Genomic DNA, 19,045 nt, shown 5'->3' with positions numbered 1-19,045 from the left:
ATGTGGCAACTCAGGATAAAAGAGTCCCTTCGTATCCTTGGGACCTGTCGTTTGCTCTTTGCTTAGTGACCTTCCTGGACTCATTCTGTGAAGTCTTACAGAATGAGTAAAACAGTAGTCCTATGAAGTCTTACTAATTTCTTGGCTGTGAACGGCCACTTAATTCTGTTTTCTTAGCTTAAAGGCCAGGTGATGGTTGGACAGAAAACTCCCTAAAGGCCTGAAACAACTCTCCAGCATTAACATTTTGGGATCTGCCTTCAACACTCCAACGTGAAGCCCAGAACTCTGCCTTCGCATCCACTCCCTGCTGGCAGAGCCTCAAGTTCGGCCGCGGCTTCGCTGTGGTGCCTTCGTGTGCATCTTGGGCATGCACACGGCCTTGCACATGCCCGTGGCCTTCCGCTTATCGATAGATCCCCAGGAACGTCTTGGAGCTTTTCCAAACCCCCTTACAGATGTGTCACCCCTCGGCTTTTCCCTTTTGTGTTTCGGTCAGCCTCGCTTTAGCCCCAGATGGCATCTCTACTTAAAAGCGACTGCTGTATTAAACTGCAGCCGTTTCTGACAAGCAGGCTGCGCTGGAGGTGGAGCTGTTTGCAGACAGTGGGGGTCGATGTCAGGTCACATGAGGACAAGCTCTGAGAATACAACTCTTCCTCGAAGCACCCAACAGGTCAAACCATCACAATGCCCTGGGGGAGGCTTTTGGGGGAACTTGAAGCCCCCTCCCAGGCGACTAAAAAGCTGCTTTTCACAGCTGGCATTGTTAGAAGGCTATTCATTTTCAAGTCTACCCTGGAACTGGGAAATTTAAAATGCTACAAAACCTGTTCGTTTTTACTGCATAAATGCTTTTTAAATTGTTAGAAGCTTTTCGTTGATTTTTTAGAGTTCTAAAAAGTTTATTTTGACAACTTTTACAGTTCTCATTGTTTTTATGGGAGAGCAGGTTGCCATAGTTAATTTCCTTAATCACATTAACATTTCAAGGAAGCCATTTTTACAGTTACAATAACTGCATACTAATTAATACCTTTTCCTTGTGTTTTTAAGATTTAAAAAAGCAAATATTTCTAAGTGGAAATGTCATGGGGATTTTTTAAAAGGCTCCTTTTCTCAACTGGCATTTCAATTATTTCATATTTTGTTATCCAAGGAAGAATCCTGAGCCTGTTTTCTCAGTTCTTCAAGGGAAATACTAAATACTGTCTTCCGCACAGGGTTCAGAGGATTTAAAATACATAAAACTATTGCAGAGCTACAGAAATAAAAACCGCATGGTACTGGCAAAAGGAGAGCCACACAGACCAATGGAATCCAGAGCCCAGAAATAAACCCTTACGTACATAGTCAATTAGCTTCTCAATAAGGCTGCCAAGAGAACTGAATGAAGGGCAGTTTTTTTCAACAAATTTTGGTGAGAAAACTGGATACCCAAATGCAAAGTTGAATCCTTACCTTTCACCATATACAAAATTCAAAATGGATCCAAAACCTAACTCTTAAGAGCTAAAACTATAAAACTCTTAGAAAACCTTCATGACATGCAATTTGGCAATGCCTTCTCGGATATGGCCCCAAAAGCACAGGCAACAACAAAAACAGATAAACGGGACTTCAAGAATTTAACACATTCTTCAAAAATGTAAGATTTTTGTCCACCAAAGGACACTATCAAGAGAAAGGACACAAAAAAAAGAAACTATTTGCAAATAATGTATCTGATAATGTACTGATATTCAAAATATAGAAAGAACTCCTGACGACGATGACAAAAATAGGCAAAGATTTGACTAGGTATTTCTCCCCAGAAGACATACGAATGGCCAATAAACATAGGAAAAGATACGGAGCATCACAAGCCATTAGGGAAAGTCGAATCACACCACAATAACATGACACTTTACACCTAGTAGGACAGTTTTCAAAAACAAAAACAAGTGTGGGTGAGGATGTAGAGAGACTGGAATCTTTGTACTTTGCTGGCAGAAATGTAACATGGTGTGGCCACTCTGGAAAACAGTTTGGGGTTCCTTCAATTAAATACAGAAGGACGCAATCCAGCACCTCCACTCCTAGGTGTATACCCAAAAGAATGTAGCAGAGACCTGAACAGATACATACACAAAATGTTCACAGCAACATTAGTCACAGCAACAAAAGAGGCCATCAATAGATAGGCAAAATGCAATGGAATATTATTCAGCCATAACAAGGAATGAAATTCTGATACATGTTACAATGTGAATGACACCTGAAAATATATGAAGACACACACGAAGAACAAATATTGTATGATTCCCCTTATATAATAAGGTGACTAAAATAGTCAAATTCAGAGAGAGAAAGCAGAACAAAGATGACCAGGGGCTGGAGCTGGGGGAGGATGCGGGGAGTTAACAAGTGCAGGGTTTGTCTGGGATGACAAAAACGTTCAGAAAGTGGCGATGGTCACACTATACCGTGAACGTACTTAATGCCTCTGAACACTTACAATGATTACAATGGTGCATTTGGTTATATAAGTTTTACTCTTGTAAATGTTTAAATGGCCCTAACCACATCCGGTGACCTTTTTGTTCCTCAGCTGAGATGGCAGTTACAGAATGTGTTTAGGGAATCACACTCTGTACAAGTCTTGGTTGGGAGTTACGATGAGCAGTGCCCACCCCAAAAACACACACACATGAGCGCGCGCGCACACACACACACAACACTGCACTCAATGTGCTACCAAATATCTACGATATCTATCAAGTGCCTGCCGCTACATTCTGCCAAGGACCACACACTGAATCCACAGTGACACGGAGTTCACAGCCTCCCATCACGACAGATTAGACACACACAGTCTCAAAGCACAGAACTTATATTCACAAGTAACTTTCTGCTTAAAGACAAAATTTCAGTTAATAATCACAATGGGAATTCAGTTATTTAATGCAACAACTAATCTAATGTCACCAATAAAATCTAAATAGTTGTATCGCAAAACCAGAGTTATACTGAGTGGACATGCAGTAATAGTCTGTACAATGTAACATTACACCAGAAAAAAGGAATTGAATACAAAATTCCATTGTTTTTTGGTGGTTTTCAAATCTCATGGCACAGATTACCAAAAACAACTGTAAAAACAGATTTTAAGTATTTTCAATAAAACAGTAAAAAACTGAACTGAGTAAGCCTTTGAAGTTTTCACATCGGGCCGACCATGTAGAACAGCAAGGAGACCCATCTGCCAAACATGACGGACGGCGCCAACGGCTGGACAGGCTTCTGTTTCAGCCCTTCTGGAGGGCTGGTCCCCCTGGGAAGACCCCTTGGGGTTAATTTCTCAATTCGCACATGTCTTTGTAAGTACTGTGACAATATAAACTTGCAAACACACCTGAAATTAGAACAGAGATGAAAAATAACACACAAGTCCATCGTGTTTCTCACCTACCAGCACAAAGCCTTCTGGGTCCCAACGCTGAACACCCAACTGTCCCTCAACATAAAACTAAATGAATAAGAACAGAGTAACTTTTACCCTACTGGCTGACATTCTTCTACAGAATTATCTCCTACTACATATCAAGGCAGGTCTCAGGCTTCTCTAGAGTGTAATTAGCAAAGCACCAAATATATAAACTGATATATGGCAACCCCAAATACAAAACACTTTCCAAGCAGAAGCAAATATCCCCCCACTGTTAGCTCCATGTGCCATGTTATCTTTAACTCGCACAGCTACCAACATAAAAGAACTGCGGAAGCTCTGAACATATCTTGTACTTTCATCAAAGCTAAAGTGCAAAATATCTCCATATCTCTGGTATTTTAATAGAAAAAAATCATCGAACATACATAATACAGGAATTGAAGTGACAGGAGAGCTTATACAAAGAAAGACATTTTTAAATATATACTTGAAGACTACATAAGACCAATATAATATATTTTCAGTAAAATCTATAAATGAACCAAGTCCTTATTGAACTTGAGATGTTGTTTGATTCTCTTTCCCAGGATCAGAAATTCCAAAATCAGAGGGTGGGGGATGGGAAAAAATAACACTGCATCACACTGGTCACTACCTTCATAAAGAACCTTTTTTTAAAAAAGAATGTGATATTATGGAAGAAAATACCATGAAAACAATAATCCTATGAGAATGGACTTTTAAATTGAGTCTTGGTCTTCATGAAGATACTACAGCTTATATAGAAAACTATAAATATACAAGACTCCAGGAAAAAAAGTCAAAATACAATTTCACATTCTGTAAGGCCTGAACGCTGAGGGAGAGGAAAAGATGGCTAACTGAATCTTAAGAATACAGAGCTCCAAAAAATTCCTGGGTCAAAGGGTGCTCCAAACGGAACCACACTTTGTGAAGACACAGAACTTAGATATTTTTTTTTTAAAGAAAAAGTTCTGAATAACTGCAGTCCCTTCCAAAAAGGAAATCTTAAATTAAGGGGAAAAGATTCTAAAAGTGTAAACGAATCTGGCTCAGGAAGAAAACTGAACAACACATCCAAGATTCTGTCCATAAAAGTAATGGTGATACATCTTTGATAATAAAGAAATAGGCTATAAAAAAGTTCATTCTCTGAACTGGTTTCAGTAAAAGCTCATTTGTGCTCCTTTGTGGGTGCGTAATAAAGTTCCATGGGTTTGTTCACTTTCCAGTATTTCTCACTGACCAATTCCAAAGAAAAAGAGCCATTTAAGACCTAAAAGAAAAAAAAGAAAGAATGGATTGTGAAAGCTGCTCAAAGCACAGTAGTAGTGAGACAAAGAAAACATGAAATTCCACTTAAAAAAGAAACCTTTAGGATTAACTACTTGCCATTTATACCATTCATAAAAGATATCTGAAAGTCAACTGCCAGGTTCTCTCTCTCTCTCAGGGTATCAGGGCCCCGCCCTGCCCCATTTTAAGGGCCCCAGCCCACCACCTGCCACTCCCACACGGTCCGTGTGCCCCTGGTTTTCCAGGGCCTGTTACTTTAAACACTCACAGTGAACTGCCCACTGGCAGTTGCTATGTAGATGGTGTACTGCTTCTCACTGGCTGCATCAAGGTTCATCTGGTTTGACTCTCCTTTGCTCCGAAGTTCTTCTAAAGCTAATCTCACAGCCAGATACTTGGACAAGTGATCCACAGTGGCATTACCGGACGTCTTTATGTATCTGGATAAATATATCATTAGACATTTAATTGCTAGATTAATGATGAAAATGTACTTAAGTATAGAATACATTTCTATAAAATGTAAATGTCTCACTTATCAACAAAAGAATATCAGAAATTATCTAAAAAATTTATTATTGAAAGTAGACAACCTGTCTACCCAGGCCACGAAAGCATCCATAAAATATGATATAAAATGACAAAAATAAATCGAAATATGCACAGTACTGAGGAAAAGGACATACCCCCTCACCCCAGTGACTGAAGGTCTGCTGGCCATAGCAGTAAGAAAATGACCAATTTCTTATGTCTAAGAATTCATCCATTTTCTGGTGTTTAAGACTAAGCATTAAAATGCTAATCTTGGGATATTTTTTAAAAACACATGGTATACTCATCAAGGATACCACGCACTGAACTTGCAGGCACCAGGATCTGAGGCCTGTCTGCACTCGACGGCAGGGAGCCCCATAGGATGCAGCAGTAAGGCAGCCGCCTTCAGCGGCATGAGTTCTGGGGCCACTGGCACCCCAGGATTACTGTTAAGAAATTTAAAGCACCCTTTTCCTCCTCTGTGGAGGAGGGTGCTTCTTTTCAGATGTGTAAGCGTAGATGGGAAGCATGTGAGGATGAAATCAACAACCTAGGCGGCAAGAATATATACATGAAGCCTGGTCAACACAAATACTGCCCCTTTTCCCCGTGCAACATGGCCTTTTAACTCCCCATTAAGTTTCCTGAACTGGGATCCTCTGAGACCAACCCGCACGCTTACCTCGTCTGCGCGCTGTCATCCTTCTCCATGAGGGTGGGGTGGGGCCTGAACACCAGCTCGATCTCACTGGCACCGTCCATCACCGGGTCGATGGCCACCGCGGCGCTGCTGTTGTCCAGCTCCAGCCCCGAGTCGTCGGACGTCTTGGTGCGCTTGTTGCTGGGCCCCGCCTCCTGGTTGCTGTGGGTGGACGCGTTGCTGCAGTGGGAGCTGTCCCCGTTGTCCTCGGCCCCACTGCCGTTCTCCATCTGCTGTTTCTTGCCTCGCTGTAATCTGGTTAAGGAAACAAAAAGGGGCGCAGAACGTTTAAGTTTAGGTATTTTTAACGAACAGGTTTTGAAGCATGTTTACTGAACTTTAGAACCCTAAAAAATCTTGATAACTAAATGCGCTTCAAGCCGGATAATGGCATTTATTTCTCACATGTCCCTGAAAGCCGTGATCCAGACATAAAAATTTTAAAGTTCTGAGGAAAAACCATGCCTTTTTAATTAGAAATTCTTACAGAAACAAAATCCAAGAGGCATGACATGGAAATCCTCCCTGCTGACCCCACCCAAGTCTGCTGACGTGATGCAAAATTACTCTAGTGAGGAAAGTGAGGTGGCATCTGAACGGAGAAGCAGCTCTCTAACAACCTCGAGTGCGAAAAACACACAACTGGGCGGGGCGTTTCGCAGACGTCTTACTCAGGCATCGAAACCGCCACCAAGGCATAATCATCTTTTACAGTTGAGAAAATGAGACTGAGATTTAAAGCCCACAGCTACTAAGCTAGGAAGCCCCGTAACTGGAGCCAGGGTGTGAGACACGTCCTCTCTCCCTGCACACACAAGTAAAAAGCAGAGGTGCATGATGAAAAAGGAATACAAAAGAATGACATGCGCTTCCGAAAACAGTGTCGTTATCAAATGTTTAAGGCCAGAACACGGAAATAACAGCCCACTGCTTAGGAAAGATGCTCAAGAAATCTTCTGCTTCCCCCCCCAAAAAAACACTATATTGCTTATGAAATCTATAGATAATTTCAAAAACTAACAGGGGATGACTAATATGTTAAGCAATAAAACTATAATTCAAAAAGATATTAACACATACAATGGACTATTATTCAGTCTTAAAACAACACAGTAACATGGATGAACTTCAAAAACCTGATGCCATGTGCAATAAGCCAATCACAAAAGGACTATGTTTCTGCCTATACAAGGTGTATAAAGTAGTCAAATCCATGCAGACAGGAAGCAGAACGGTGGCTGCCAGGACAGAGTGCAACACTGCGGTTTACTGGGTGCAGAGCTTCGGTTCTGCAGGATGAAGAGTTCTAGACACCGGCTGTACGATACGCATGCACTTCTGCTACTGAACTGTGTATTAAAAACTGCCAAGATGGTTAACTTTTTAAACAAATAAACAGGAAAAAACTGTAGTTAACTTTATGGTAAGTGTTGTTCATCGCAATTTAAAAAAATACAAACATGCCAAAAACAATAAAACAAAAACTCAAAAGTGAAAATATAAAGGCTATATTTAAATATGTCCTAAAATTTACAATTAAAGCAAAAGGTTTTTTTAAGTTTGCTGTAATTTCATAGGGTTACTTGTCCTAATATATTCCACACTTCTTTCTATTTGAAGTGACAAAAGCTAGATTAATTTATTTCAGGTAGCTTTCATAAAATGTTTGGAAATGAAGATCAATAGCCTATTATATCCTGCATTTATTAAAACATATCTATAATGCCACATACTGTCCCAGAGGTAGCATTTCAAGAACTGTATCAAAAGACTCAAATGTCACATGAGGAACAATCAATCAGAAATATATTTAGCTTTAGAGAAGCATAAAAATGTATGTTTGTATGAAACTGTTTGAAGCACTTGTAGATAAAAGCAAATCTGAAATAAACATAGAATCCAACTGAAGTATTTTGACAAAGATAGACCAAGACTGCTGCACATAAAAGTTTTTTTAAATTCATGCATTCAAAATATTTACTCAGCAGCTACTGCAGCCAAGCACGACTCCATGTCTTGGTGGGGTAAGAATCAATCACACTGCCACAGTCTCTACCATCCTGGGGCTCACAGTATTCCCGTGCAGCCAGTAACAGACAAATGTCAGAGAATGATGTGCTGCAGAGAAAACAAGGCACGGAGGGTAAGAAAGCATGGAGTCCTGAGGTGAAAGATGGGAACGTGGCAGACACCTGAAGAAAGTGAGCGAATGCGCCAGGTGGATCACACTAAGCAGAGGGCTCCTGAAGGACCGTGCAAGTGCCAAGGCCCGGGCAGAAGGGTGCTGTGTGAGGCTGAAGAACGGTAAGGAAGTCGTAATACACTTGTCAACGAACGAAAGGTGCTCCTCCCTCTCACCCCACCACTAGAAATGTCCAAGCAAAACCGAAGGACTAGCTGTAAAGGATTTTGCAACGAGGATTCTTTCTCCTGGTAAAAGACTAAGTTAAATAACTATCAACGTCTCTCCAATTCTTAGGACTGTGTAACTCTTTTAAAATAAATATACTCAAAACATAATACCTTGTAAGTATGTATGGTGCAAGGTGGGTTCTAGAAATATGCAGGGGGGACCACTTTGTAAAGTATACAATTATCTAACCACTATGCACTGTACACCTGAAACTAAAACAAACTGTAATTGAAAAAAATTGAACACTTTATTACTTTACTTTGCTAAATACAATTGCAGGTCAGTTTCGTATAATTAGAATGGAGCCCATCTTTCAAGCTCCATGCCAGGGGTCGAAACCACACTTCGAAACCACTTCTGGAGCCTTGGAGAACGATGTCTGGAGCCAGTCAAAGACTCTGATTCACCGCACTCGGTCTGAGGTGTTTCTGAAGCCCTGGGATGAAAGCTTTCCAGTAACTCTGACGGTCAGCCAAGGTGAGAACCACTAGATGCGGATGGAACTCCAGTGGCATCTCCTACTCTGGAGAATGACGAGGCCTGAATTCATTAGGAGACGTCAGAAAGGAAAACAGAATGGGGGTAAGAAGGTACCCACATTATACAGGGTCTTAGAAGTCAGCGTTAAGGCCTTTTGTCCCAAATGTTAATAGAAGCTATTAGAGACTTCGAAGCAAAGGAGAACCACAACTGACTTTCAGTGCCACGCAATCTCTCAGGCTGCTGTGCAGAGAACAGACTTTGTGGGGTAAGTGTGCAAAGTACAAATACCAATCATGAGGCCTTTTCAGTACTTCCAATGAAAGACAGTGGTGGCCTAGGCCAATCTAGATATATTATAGAGAAAGATAAAAATGTATTTATTAACAGACTGGAACACAGAGGGAAAAAGAGAGCTGTTAAGGGTGACTCCAAAGTCTTTGGCTAAAGCAAGTAGAATGATGGAACTGCCATCTACTGAAATGAGCAAGAATAAAAAACAACAGGGGGTAAAAACAAAAAGTTTGGTAGGAGACATAGTTAAGTTTGAGGTAAGAAACAGCTAATAACATACAAAGGGAAACAGGAAAATATGGTCTCCTGAAAGCTGGATGAAGAAAATTATTCAAAGAAAAATTCATTTATCAAATTCTGCAAGTAAGATGGGGTCTGAGAAGCAGCAGTTAGATTCCACCATGTGGATACCACTGATAACTTTAGACAAGGGTGACGTGAGGGATGAAAGCCTAACTGCAGAAGTTCAGGAAGGGACAGGAGGGGAAAGCAGAGAGGGGGCACAGTCAACTTTCCCAAGAAGCTTTGCTATAAAGTCAAGAGGAGAAACAGAACTGTGGGTAAGTGGAGGGAGAAGTGGGTATGAAAGAGGGTTTTCAAAAGTTCTAGGACAATATTTCAAATGGAAACCCAGGCATGTATGACACCTGGAGACATGTAACACACTTGAATGAAAAGAGTAATCACGCAGAACTACTACCGGTTACTGCATTTTGTCTGTTTCACAATGGAGGCTGTTAAGTAAAAATCCAGTATTAATGAAGTATTCAGAAAAACGGCCCCCCTGCCCTCCTCCCCATTACCTGTTCATGGCCTGTATCTTCAGCCCTTCCTCGATGCTGTGACTGAGTGCTTGCTGATTGTTGTGCTTGTTGATCCTGGCTAACACTCTCTCCTGATGAGCTTCATACTCATCACGACTTGGGTAAATTTTGCTGATGAGTGCATCGAAGTTTGGGTCTGGCCTTAGTGATCTTTTGGAAACTAGCTTTTTCCGACATGTAGGACATTCTTTATTGCTAAATTTAAAAAGAAGGACAAATGTGAACAATAGTAGTATCTCTAGGCTACAGACAAAAATATCTAGCTTTGGGAATAGTTATTATCTATACTCTAATACCTTTACTAAATCACAGAAATTTAAACTAATTAAACTTTCTTTAAAATCTGACTAGTGATAAGCAAGAGTCTGGGAACCTCAGATACTCTATACTACTTGCCCACAGAGAAAAATTTGAATGTTCCCAATAACTTATACATAACCATTTTTGAAACAGCAATCCTTTCTTAATATAAATTTTTCTCTTTCTAATATCCATGACATGCAAAGAAAAACTAACCACCTCTATTATTAATTTATGTTATCAATTCTTTTATTAAAACAACATTCAGCCCTGGCTGGTGTGGCTCAGTGCACTGTCAGCCTGCAAACCACAAGGTCACAGTTCAATTCCCAGTGCGGACACGTGCCTGCCTTGCAGGACAGGTCCCCACCTGGGGATGTGGAAGAGGCAACCAATCACTGTCTCTCTCACACACTGATGTTTCTCCCCCTCTCTTTCTCCTCTTTCTAAAAATAAATAAAATTTAAAAATAAAAACAGCATTCCTAAGGATACTATTTTGTATACTTAAGAAGGAGAAAAACCATGGTTTCATGCTCTGTAATTTCCTCAAAACAATCACTCATCCTTCTAAAGTTTCTAAAACTGTGTGAAATCAAAATAAAAATTCTCCAATAATTGAAGTGCAAACTGCAGAAAAATTCTAATTCTCAAAACGAATACTTCTAGAGACTGTTTCTCAGAAGCCGCAGAGCCTGCCCCAGTGAACCCGAAGCGCTCAGCGTCTCGTTCCAACGTACCCACTCCTGAGGGCCGTGATAATGCAGTCCGCACAGAAGCGGTGCAAACACTCCTTCGTGGTCATGGTGTTCTTCAACATATCCAAACAAATTGGGCACATTAATTCACTGTGAAGACTTCGAGGTGAAACCACAATTTCCAAGCCATCTGTTATTGCCTCCTATAAAAAAGGCAATTTGAAATTCAAATGCTAAATGCTGTATTTTTATTATGGACAAGTTCAATTATACAAAAGTGTTGAAAATGACAAAAATGAAGATCTATGTACCAGTCACCCAGCCACTACCACTGTAAACTCACAGCCAATCTCGTTTTGGCTGTAATATCCCCCGATACCCTTCACTTCCCCCACCACTGCATTATATAGATGCTCTTAATTTAATGCTCAAGATAATACAGTAATGTGTTTAAATTAGCCTGATACAATTTTTAAAAGCATTAAATTTGGAATCAGATGCCTTAGGTTCTACTTCTAACCATATTATCTACTTACATGGCTCTACGCTAAATAACTATTTAACATCGTTTCTTACCCTGCAAAATGAGGAAGTTAGGGCTCAGTAATCCCTAAAAATTCTTCCATCTTAAAAAAAAACACATCGTTTTGCTAATACGGTGGTTCCCCCTCATCTGTGATTTCCCTCTCCAAGCTTTCAGTGACTGCAGTCAACCACGGTCTAAAAATTTAAGTGGAAAATTCCAAAACCAAACAATTCAGAAGTTTTAAATTGTGCACCGTTCTGAGTAGCGTGAGGAAACCTTGCACTGCCCTGCTCCAACCGCCTGGGACGTGAATCCTCCTTTGTCCAGAGTATCCACGTTGTACACGCTGCCCACACCTTGGTGGCTCAGGAGTCCTCCCAGTTATCAGGTCAACTGTCTCTGTGTCACAGTGCTTGTGCTCAGGTAACCCTTACTCGACTTCCTAATGGCCCCAGAGCACAAGAGTAGTAATGCTGGCAATTCAAAAAGACGGAGAAGCCGTACAGTGCTTTATTTAAGTAAAAAAAGGTCAAAGTTCTCTAAGAAAAGAAAATATCATATGCTGAGGTTAGTTAAGATCTACAGTAGGAAGGAATCCTAACCATGCATGTATAGAAAAAACCCAGTACACATAGGGTTCAATGCTATCTCTGGTTTCATGCATCCAGTAGGTAGGTGTCTGGAAAGGTAATCCCCGTGGATAAGAGGGGATTACTGTAAATTACATATTTCTTGCCATCCAGAAAAAAGATCCCAAGTATTCTCTAATTTATATACAGTTTAACTGTATTTCATGTTAAAGTCACTTTTTCAACTCTAAAGTGTCTTGGTCTGTCCGCAGAAGCAATTCCACACAAAGTGGTCAGACTCTCGGGCTAAGCTACAAACTGACTTAAACTACAGTCCATCTCAACTGTGAAAGTATTAGTATTTCTACTCGTCGTGTCGAAAAAACGGTGCAGTGAGACAATGCCTTTGGGGTGCCAATGCACACCTCTCCCGGCTACAGGGAGGTCAGACTCCCACTTCACCCCACCACCACTGTCCACCCACTCTCCCCACTCTCTTCCAGTTTGGCACCGGAAACAAACTACCCAGCTCTAAAGCCACCTATGCTGCCTCCTACAGATTCAGAAAAGAGGTCCAATGGTGACAACTGAAAAGAAAGATGCAAGAAGAAATAAGGTTTCCCATATGTTAATGACACTTCCTGTTTCCGCTGCCTCTTCATCACACTTGTTGTCTCCACAGGGTCAAAGATGGATGACCCCACAAGGAAAGACACAGAAACCATAGACATTGTCCATAAAGAACTCGAGTGAAATATATTTACATTTACAGTACCTACCACTATTATCAAGTTTCTGTTATATTTCAACCTCTCTACATAAAGCACTTTCCATATTTTATTTCGCTTAGTTTAATATGAACTAAAAGTTTCAATTTAGGAATTATAACCTTGGATGAGGAAATAATCGGAGTGTGATGACGACTCAGCTAGTCCTCCTCTTCCTTCTTAGAAAGAACCTGCCTAGCGAAATCCCCACCCTGGACCCACCCAACCACACCCCCTGTGCCTGTACCTGTGCAGGTGTGTGGCACTGTGGAGGGATCTCACAACCAGACTGGGGCCACTACGAACTTCACCAGCTCCGCATGGGTACTCAGCCCTGCTCTGCAACCAGTTTCTCTAACAAACTCATTTTCTTTCACTGCACTGTTGTTCATCTTTCCTTCTATCTGCAGACCTTCGCTGCCTGAACACTCAGTAAATTACCTCGCCTCAAATCTAGTTAAAAAAGAGCGCTCTCAGTGTCTATGAAATCTTTACAAATCATCTTCTTTCGTGCCACGAGGAGAAAGCCTGCCTCTTCCCGTCAAAAGTGCATTCCCTCCCACCTTCTCAAGTGTGTCACTTTTCACTATGCTACGTGCTCACACTCCAGTAACCTCTCCTCCACGTCAGCCTCGAGCAGTGTCTCCAGAGAGCTGCTGCAGAAAGACATGAATAATGTGCCTTGGAGCTGGTTGGGGAGGGTGGGGGGGTGGCCAGGGGAAGGGCTCTCAGTCCCACTGTTTAACACAATAGAACGCAAAACCTCCCAATTCCAGGTTCCCCTCCAGCTTGCACTCCATTTCCCTGCTTGGCTGCAGAGCCAAACTTCGATGCAGAGTTAGCTGACTGTGCATCTCACTCTCCCCTCCTTCCACGGAACAGCAAAATCTACTCAAGCGAATCCCTTGCCCAAGCCACCAACTACATAACTGCTAACTCCAAGGTGCACTTTTGTAATTCTCATCTCAGTCATCTTCTGAGTAGCGCTGAACACAGTAACCGCACCCTCCTCCTTGAAACACTTCCTTAGATTGTGTCCCTCTCTCCCATTTTTCCGTACCTTTGTCTGGCTGTCCCTTCTGTCTCCTTTGCTGGACCCTTGTCCATTACCTGATTTCTGAATGTTGAAGCTCTTCTGCATTGAGTTCTGGGCCCTCTGCTCATCTTTCTCTAGGTGACCTTATCCAGTCACTGTTTTATTATAAATGTACTGACAATCTCTAAAATTTTATATTTACTCTGGACCCCCAGTTGGCTTCTCTGCCTATCTTCTAGGCACCTCAAACTTAAGTTTTCAGTATGCTCACCTCCTTCAAGACCCCTTTCCTTTGCCAGTCTTTCCCCATCTTTTACCTTCTCAAAATAGTCTCTCCTAGTTCCCCAGTTATTTATTACAGCAGTGAGGACATTTCCTTTACCCAATCTCTCAAATGTTTAATTCTATGGATATTTGCTTTTTTAATGTCTATAAACTCTAAGGCAGGGGGTATCCAATCTGTGGCCCACAGGTGACATAGAGCCCAGGGTGGATATGAATGTGGCCCAACACATAATCATAAGCTTACTGAAAACATTATGAGATTTTTTTGTGATTATATGTCACAATATATTTAATGTGTGGCCCCAAAGGGTAGACACCCCAGCTAAGGGCTGTTGCTACAAGTTTTACTCACCACTTCACCTAGTGTGTGGCTTAGGAGCTGGCAGAGTATGCACTCTAATTATTTGTTGAATGAATGAATGAATGAAGTGTCAACCAAATGTACGTAAGTCAGGACTATGCGTAATAAATTTATTATTACTGTCATGTTCTTTCAAGTTTCCTAAAAATGTATGTCAATTTACATAGGTCTCATATTTCCCCTAAGTTATCTTAGTTATATTTATATTACCTGAGGTGTTCGTTGTAATTCATATAAACTGAGTTCCCATGTTTTGCTTAATGGTTGAGTTCCATTCGTCTGCACAGCCTGAGACATTGCTAGGAATAAAAAGAAAAACAGTTTTAGTATCTGAAAGAGAAATAAGCCTAGAAAATAATGTTTAGGAATTATAAATCCTGAGAATAATATAGTAAGAAATTATACACTGGCTCCTTAAAAACGGAAAGTTCAAGAATCTCTCCATTTATAAATATGAGATACTCAAGAGCAAAAGAGACTGTCATTGATCCCTGAATGCCCAAAAGCTGGCATGCAGGAAGTACTTAATTATTACTGAACATATAGAAAACTGTCTTAACCCAAACAATACTCCTTTTTAAAAAATTCATGGTCATTGAACTTAGAACTCAATCAGGAAAATTTCAGGCTCTACATCATGGCCACCTAGTCCAACTTTTACCAAAAATACAAAATCTGCTTTCCAGAACTTTCAGCCACTGGTCACACTGTTCTTCTTAATTAGCCCCACCCTCGGGAAAAACTGGTAACCAGAACCTAAGGTGCTGGGGTATTATCCAGAACCTAGCTCATGGTGGGGTGGCGGGGGGGAATATCTGCCTCCTGCCCATTCTAGCCATCCTGTCCCTACCTACCGGGGGAAGAAGGGGAGGGGGAAAAGTTCAGAACCACTTGTGAAGTGCCCACAGTCCAGAGACATGGGCTCACTGCAAGACTGAGACCTAATGATAGGACCCAGAGCCTTGCCCTCCCCTACACCTCACCACATCACTTAAAGGCCCGCGTAGAGCAGCTCCTTTTGCATGGGACATCATGTCCTGCTATGTAGAAAAAATCAGAAGGCATATGAAAAGGTAACAAACCAAATGTGAAGAGACAAAGCAAATATCAGAACCAGACATGGCAGGGATGCTGGAATTATCAGACCAGGAATTTAGGACAACAATGATTAATATGCTAAGGGCTCTAATGAATACAGGAAACAGCACACAAGAATACATGAACGCTGTAAGCTAAAAGATGGAAATCCTAAAAAGAACCAAAAGAAATGCTGGACATCAAAACCACTGTACCAGACATGAAAAATGCCCTTGATGGGCTTGTCAGTAGCCTGGATCAGGTTAAGGATATGACCTCTGAGCTACAGGATCCACCAATAGATCCCTCAAACACTAAAAAGCGAAAGAACAAAGACTGGGGAAAAAAGAACAGAATATCCAAGGACTAGTAACTAGAAAACATGTAACTTGTATAATGAGAATATTAAGAGGAGCAGAGAGAGGGGAACAGAGTATATATCTGAAACCACAATGACTGAGAATGTCCCCAAATGAATGTTAGATACCAAACCCCATGTCCAGGGAAGCTCAGAAATCACCAAGCAGAATAAATGCCCCCAAACCAATACCTTGACATATCATTTTCAAATTACAGAAATTTAAGATGAAAAAGAAGTCCTGAAAGAAGCCGGAGGAAAAAGGTTATACTTGCGTAAGTAGAAAAAAGTGGATGTGAAGCACAATGTATGTCCCATGCTTCGGACTTCCTTGTTTTTCACTGACTGCAGCTGCCTACACACCTACCCCAGTGTCTTCAATAACTTCATATGCCTTGTGTTTTCTCCTAAAACCACAAACAAACCTACTTTGTAACGAGCCTGCTTTTCAATAAAATTTAAATGAGTGAGGTAAAGCATTTAGAAAGGAAAAAAATGAACCTTATATGATACATAAAGGGAAAAAATTACTGCTCACCAGTGCTGTTCTTACATGACTTAACTGGGGATCTTGAAAGTGGAGTGTGTATGTGTTCTCCTGAATTACACAAAAGCTTCCTAGGGGGATATATACAGAACTTGGTTAGTTTTAGGAGAATTTAATTTCCAGATTCTCAGTTTTCTTGAAGCAATTTACCATATATCGATCTGCCTGAGAGCAGACTTCTTAGCCAGGTAGGTCCCTCTCCTTGCCCTAATCTTTTCATAAGATCACTTATCATTTACTCATTTAAATACTAATTACCTACTGCAGTGTATGCAATACTAGAAGAGCAGCAAACAAAACAAATATGCATACAATAAATTTTAAAAATTTTAAGTGCTATATAAAAGATACTAAAAAAAGAGCTTTGGGTTAGGGAATCAAGAAGAAAAGGAGTGATTAAGACAGGGGCATCAAGGAAGGCCTTTCAAAGAACTAGACATGTTAAAATACGGAAAGGGTCAGTGTGGCTGGTAAGGAAAGGGGAAACTATGTAGGAGGTCACAGAGAGGCCACAATGATGACATTCCCAAGAATCAAACGGAGTTCAAGTAGAAGGGCAAAAGCCGCGCTGAAATGGGTAGAGGAAATCGAAATTGAAATGGTAAGTTCCTTATAAATGAATGAAATGAAATGAAAGTACTACACTGCTAAAATATATGAGATGTGTAATGAGAAATCTCCCTCACAAACATTTGTACACTTCAATTTTTAAATAAGAAAACCATGAAGACTCTAAAAAATAAACCAAGCACTAGAAATTAGAATATACACCTAAAGGGCAAAATGATCACCATATAAAAGCACACATCAAACTGAAACAACATAAAAAACATAAAAAAAAATGCCTTATTCACAAAAGCAAAACTCTGTTAAATTTTTGGAAATTCTTATTTAAAAAGTCAGGAGCAAAACAACACTGCCCTACATCATTTTGCTGAAAGTCCTAAAATGTGCCACAAAATTTTTAAAACAGAGAGAAACACTGGAAAAGGAAATGACAAAGCATCAGCTGCAGACAACATTAACCTAGAAAACCCAGTAGAATCAAATTAAAAACATGTCAAAAAAAAAGCCACAGATTTCCTATAAACCACAAATAACCATTGAGAAATGTATTAAAACGAGGAAAGACATCATAGGCTAATTTAAAAGCTAAGCAATAGACAGGGAGAAAATATTTGTAACATATTATAACCAAAGGCCAATGACCTCTACTGAATCCTCCCCCACGTCAATTTAAAAGACAACTCAATACAGGCAAAATGATGAATGGGTAACTAACAGAAAAATACTAGTGGCCAATAAAACTGAAATGTGCTTGGCTGCACTAATAATCACTACATTGTTCTATTTTTTGTCTGTGATATGGAAAAAAAATTAAAGCGACTGATAATACCCAGTATTAGCACACTGTGCAGGAACAGGAATTCCCAAATCGTTGCTGCGCACTGTGGCATGGTTAATGGGGACGGAGCAATTTGGTATTTAAGGCACAATTACAGTATTTGGCATGAGAAATGTCCTCCTTGACAAGGAGGCTGATTTACTCAAGATTCCGTAGCAGTACTGTGGAAATCTCTGTGCAAGTGCACTCCCCACCTTTTATTATCTGTGATCAACATACACTTAAGAACTTACTGGATGATGTCATTTTATCCATGTTCTTCAGAAGTGTAATAGAAACATCAGTTCCTAGAACTTCAGTACAACGTGTATTGATATTTTAACACAGATACCTTAAACTCTAAAGTAATCCTATTTATCCTTTAAAATTTTCAATAAAAATAGACTTCCAGCCAAGATGGAGGTGTAGGTAGATACACTTGGCCTCCTCACACAACAGAATAAGGCAACAAAAATATCCGGAAGTGCAGAAAATTGAACTGTATGGAAACCTGACAACCAAAAAGTTAGACATTCATCCAGAGCAGTAGGAGGCACAGTGATGGGCATCTGAGGCGGGGAGGACTCCTGGCAAGGAGGTGGCTGGCAGAGTGGGCAGTCCAACACTTCATGGAAATAAACCAGGAGGAACAACTGGGGAGTGAGACAGACCACTGCAACCCGAGGTTCCAGTGCAGGCAAATAAAGCCTCAAACCTCTGACTATAAAAACCTGTGGGGGCTACAGCAGCAGGAGAAACTGCCGGCCTCACAGGAGAGTTCACTGAAGACTCACAGAGTTCCAGAATGTACACAAACCCACCTACCCAGGAATCAGCACTAGAAGGACCCAATTTTGCTTGTGGGGAGTGTGGAAAGTGACTGAAAGCCAGCTCTGAGAGCAGAGCAAGCAGCACTGTTCCCTCTCGGACTCCACCCCCACCTACAGCGCCACAATGCAGCCAAGTGGGCTGCCCTACCCTAGCCAATACCTAAGGCTCCACCCCCTACATATAACAGGTGCATGAAGGCAAAAAAATATGGCCCAAATGACAGAACAGATCAAAACTCCAGAAAAAATACAACTAAGCAATGAAGAGATAGCCAACCTATCAGATGCACATTTCAAAGCACTGGTAATCAGGATG

At 40.8% G+C, this 19,045-nt stretch overlaps 1 protein-coding gene across 2 annotated transcripts in view; it reads right to left on the bottom strand.

Moving 5' to 3' along the window:
• Window positions 1-1,716: 1,716 nt before the first annotated feature.
• The window catches only part of RNF2 (ring finger protein 2), a 38,955-nt gene continuing 21,626 nt past the window's right edge, over window positions 1,717-19,045 (bottom strand). For both annotated transcript variants that reach the window (XM_037145691.2, XM_037145693.2), the window contains exons 2-7: window positions 14,744-14,832; window positions 11,032-11,192; window positions 9,972-10,187; window positions 5,964-6,236; window positions 5,016-5,187; window positions 1,717-4,727 (exon numbers count right to left, since the gene is read on the bottom strand). In XM_037145691.2, coding sequence (XP_037001586.1) covers window positions 4,626-4,727; window positions 5,016-5,187; window positions 5,964-6,236; window positions 9,972-10,187; window positions 11,032-11,192; window positions 14,744-14,830 — 1,011 coding nt within the window. In that variant the 5' untranslated portion in view covers window positions 14,831-14,832 and the 3' untranslated portion in view covers window positions 1,717-4,625. The remainder of the gene's footprint in view (window positions 4,728-5,015; window positions 5,188-5,963; window positions 6,237-9,971; window positions 10,188-11,031; window positions 11,193-14,743; window positions 14,833-19,045) is intronic.

The sequence above is a fragment of the Artibeus jamaicensis genome, unplaced genomic scaffold, assembly GCF_021234435.1.
Source record: "Artibeus jamaicensis isolate MK-2021 breed Jamaican fruit bat unplaced genomic scaffold, CSHL_Jam_final contig_2170, whole genome shotgun sequence".
NCBI lineage: Eukaryota > Metazoa > Chordata > Mammalia > Chiroptera > Phyllostomidae > Artibeus > Artibeus jamaicensis.
Note: the sequence above shows the minus strand (reverse complement) of the source record. Positions and strands in the feature narration are given on the sequence as shown.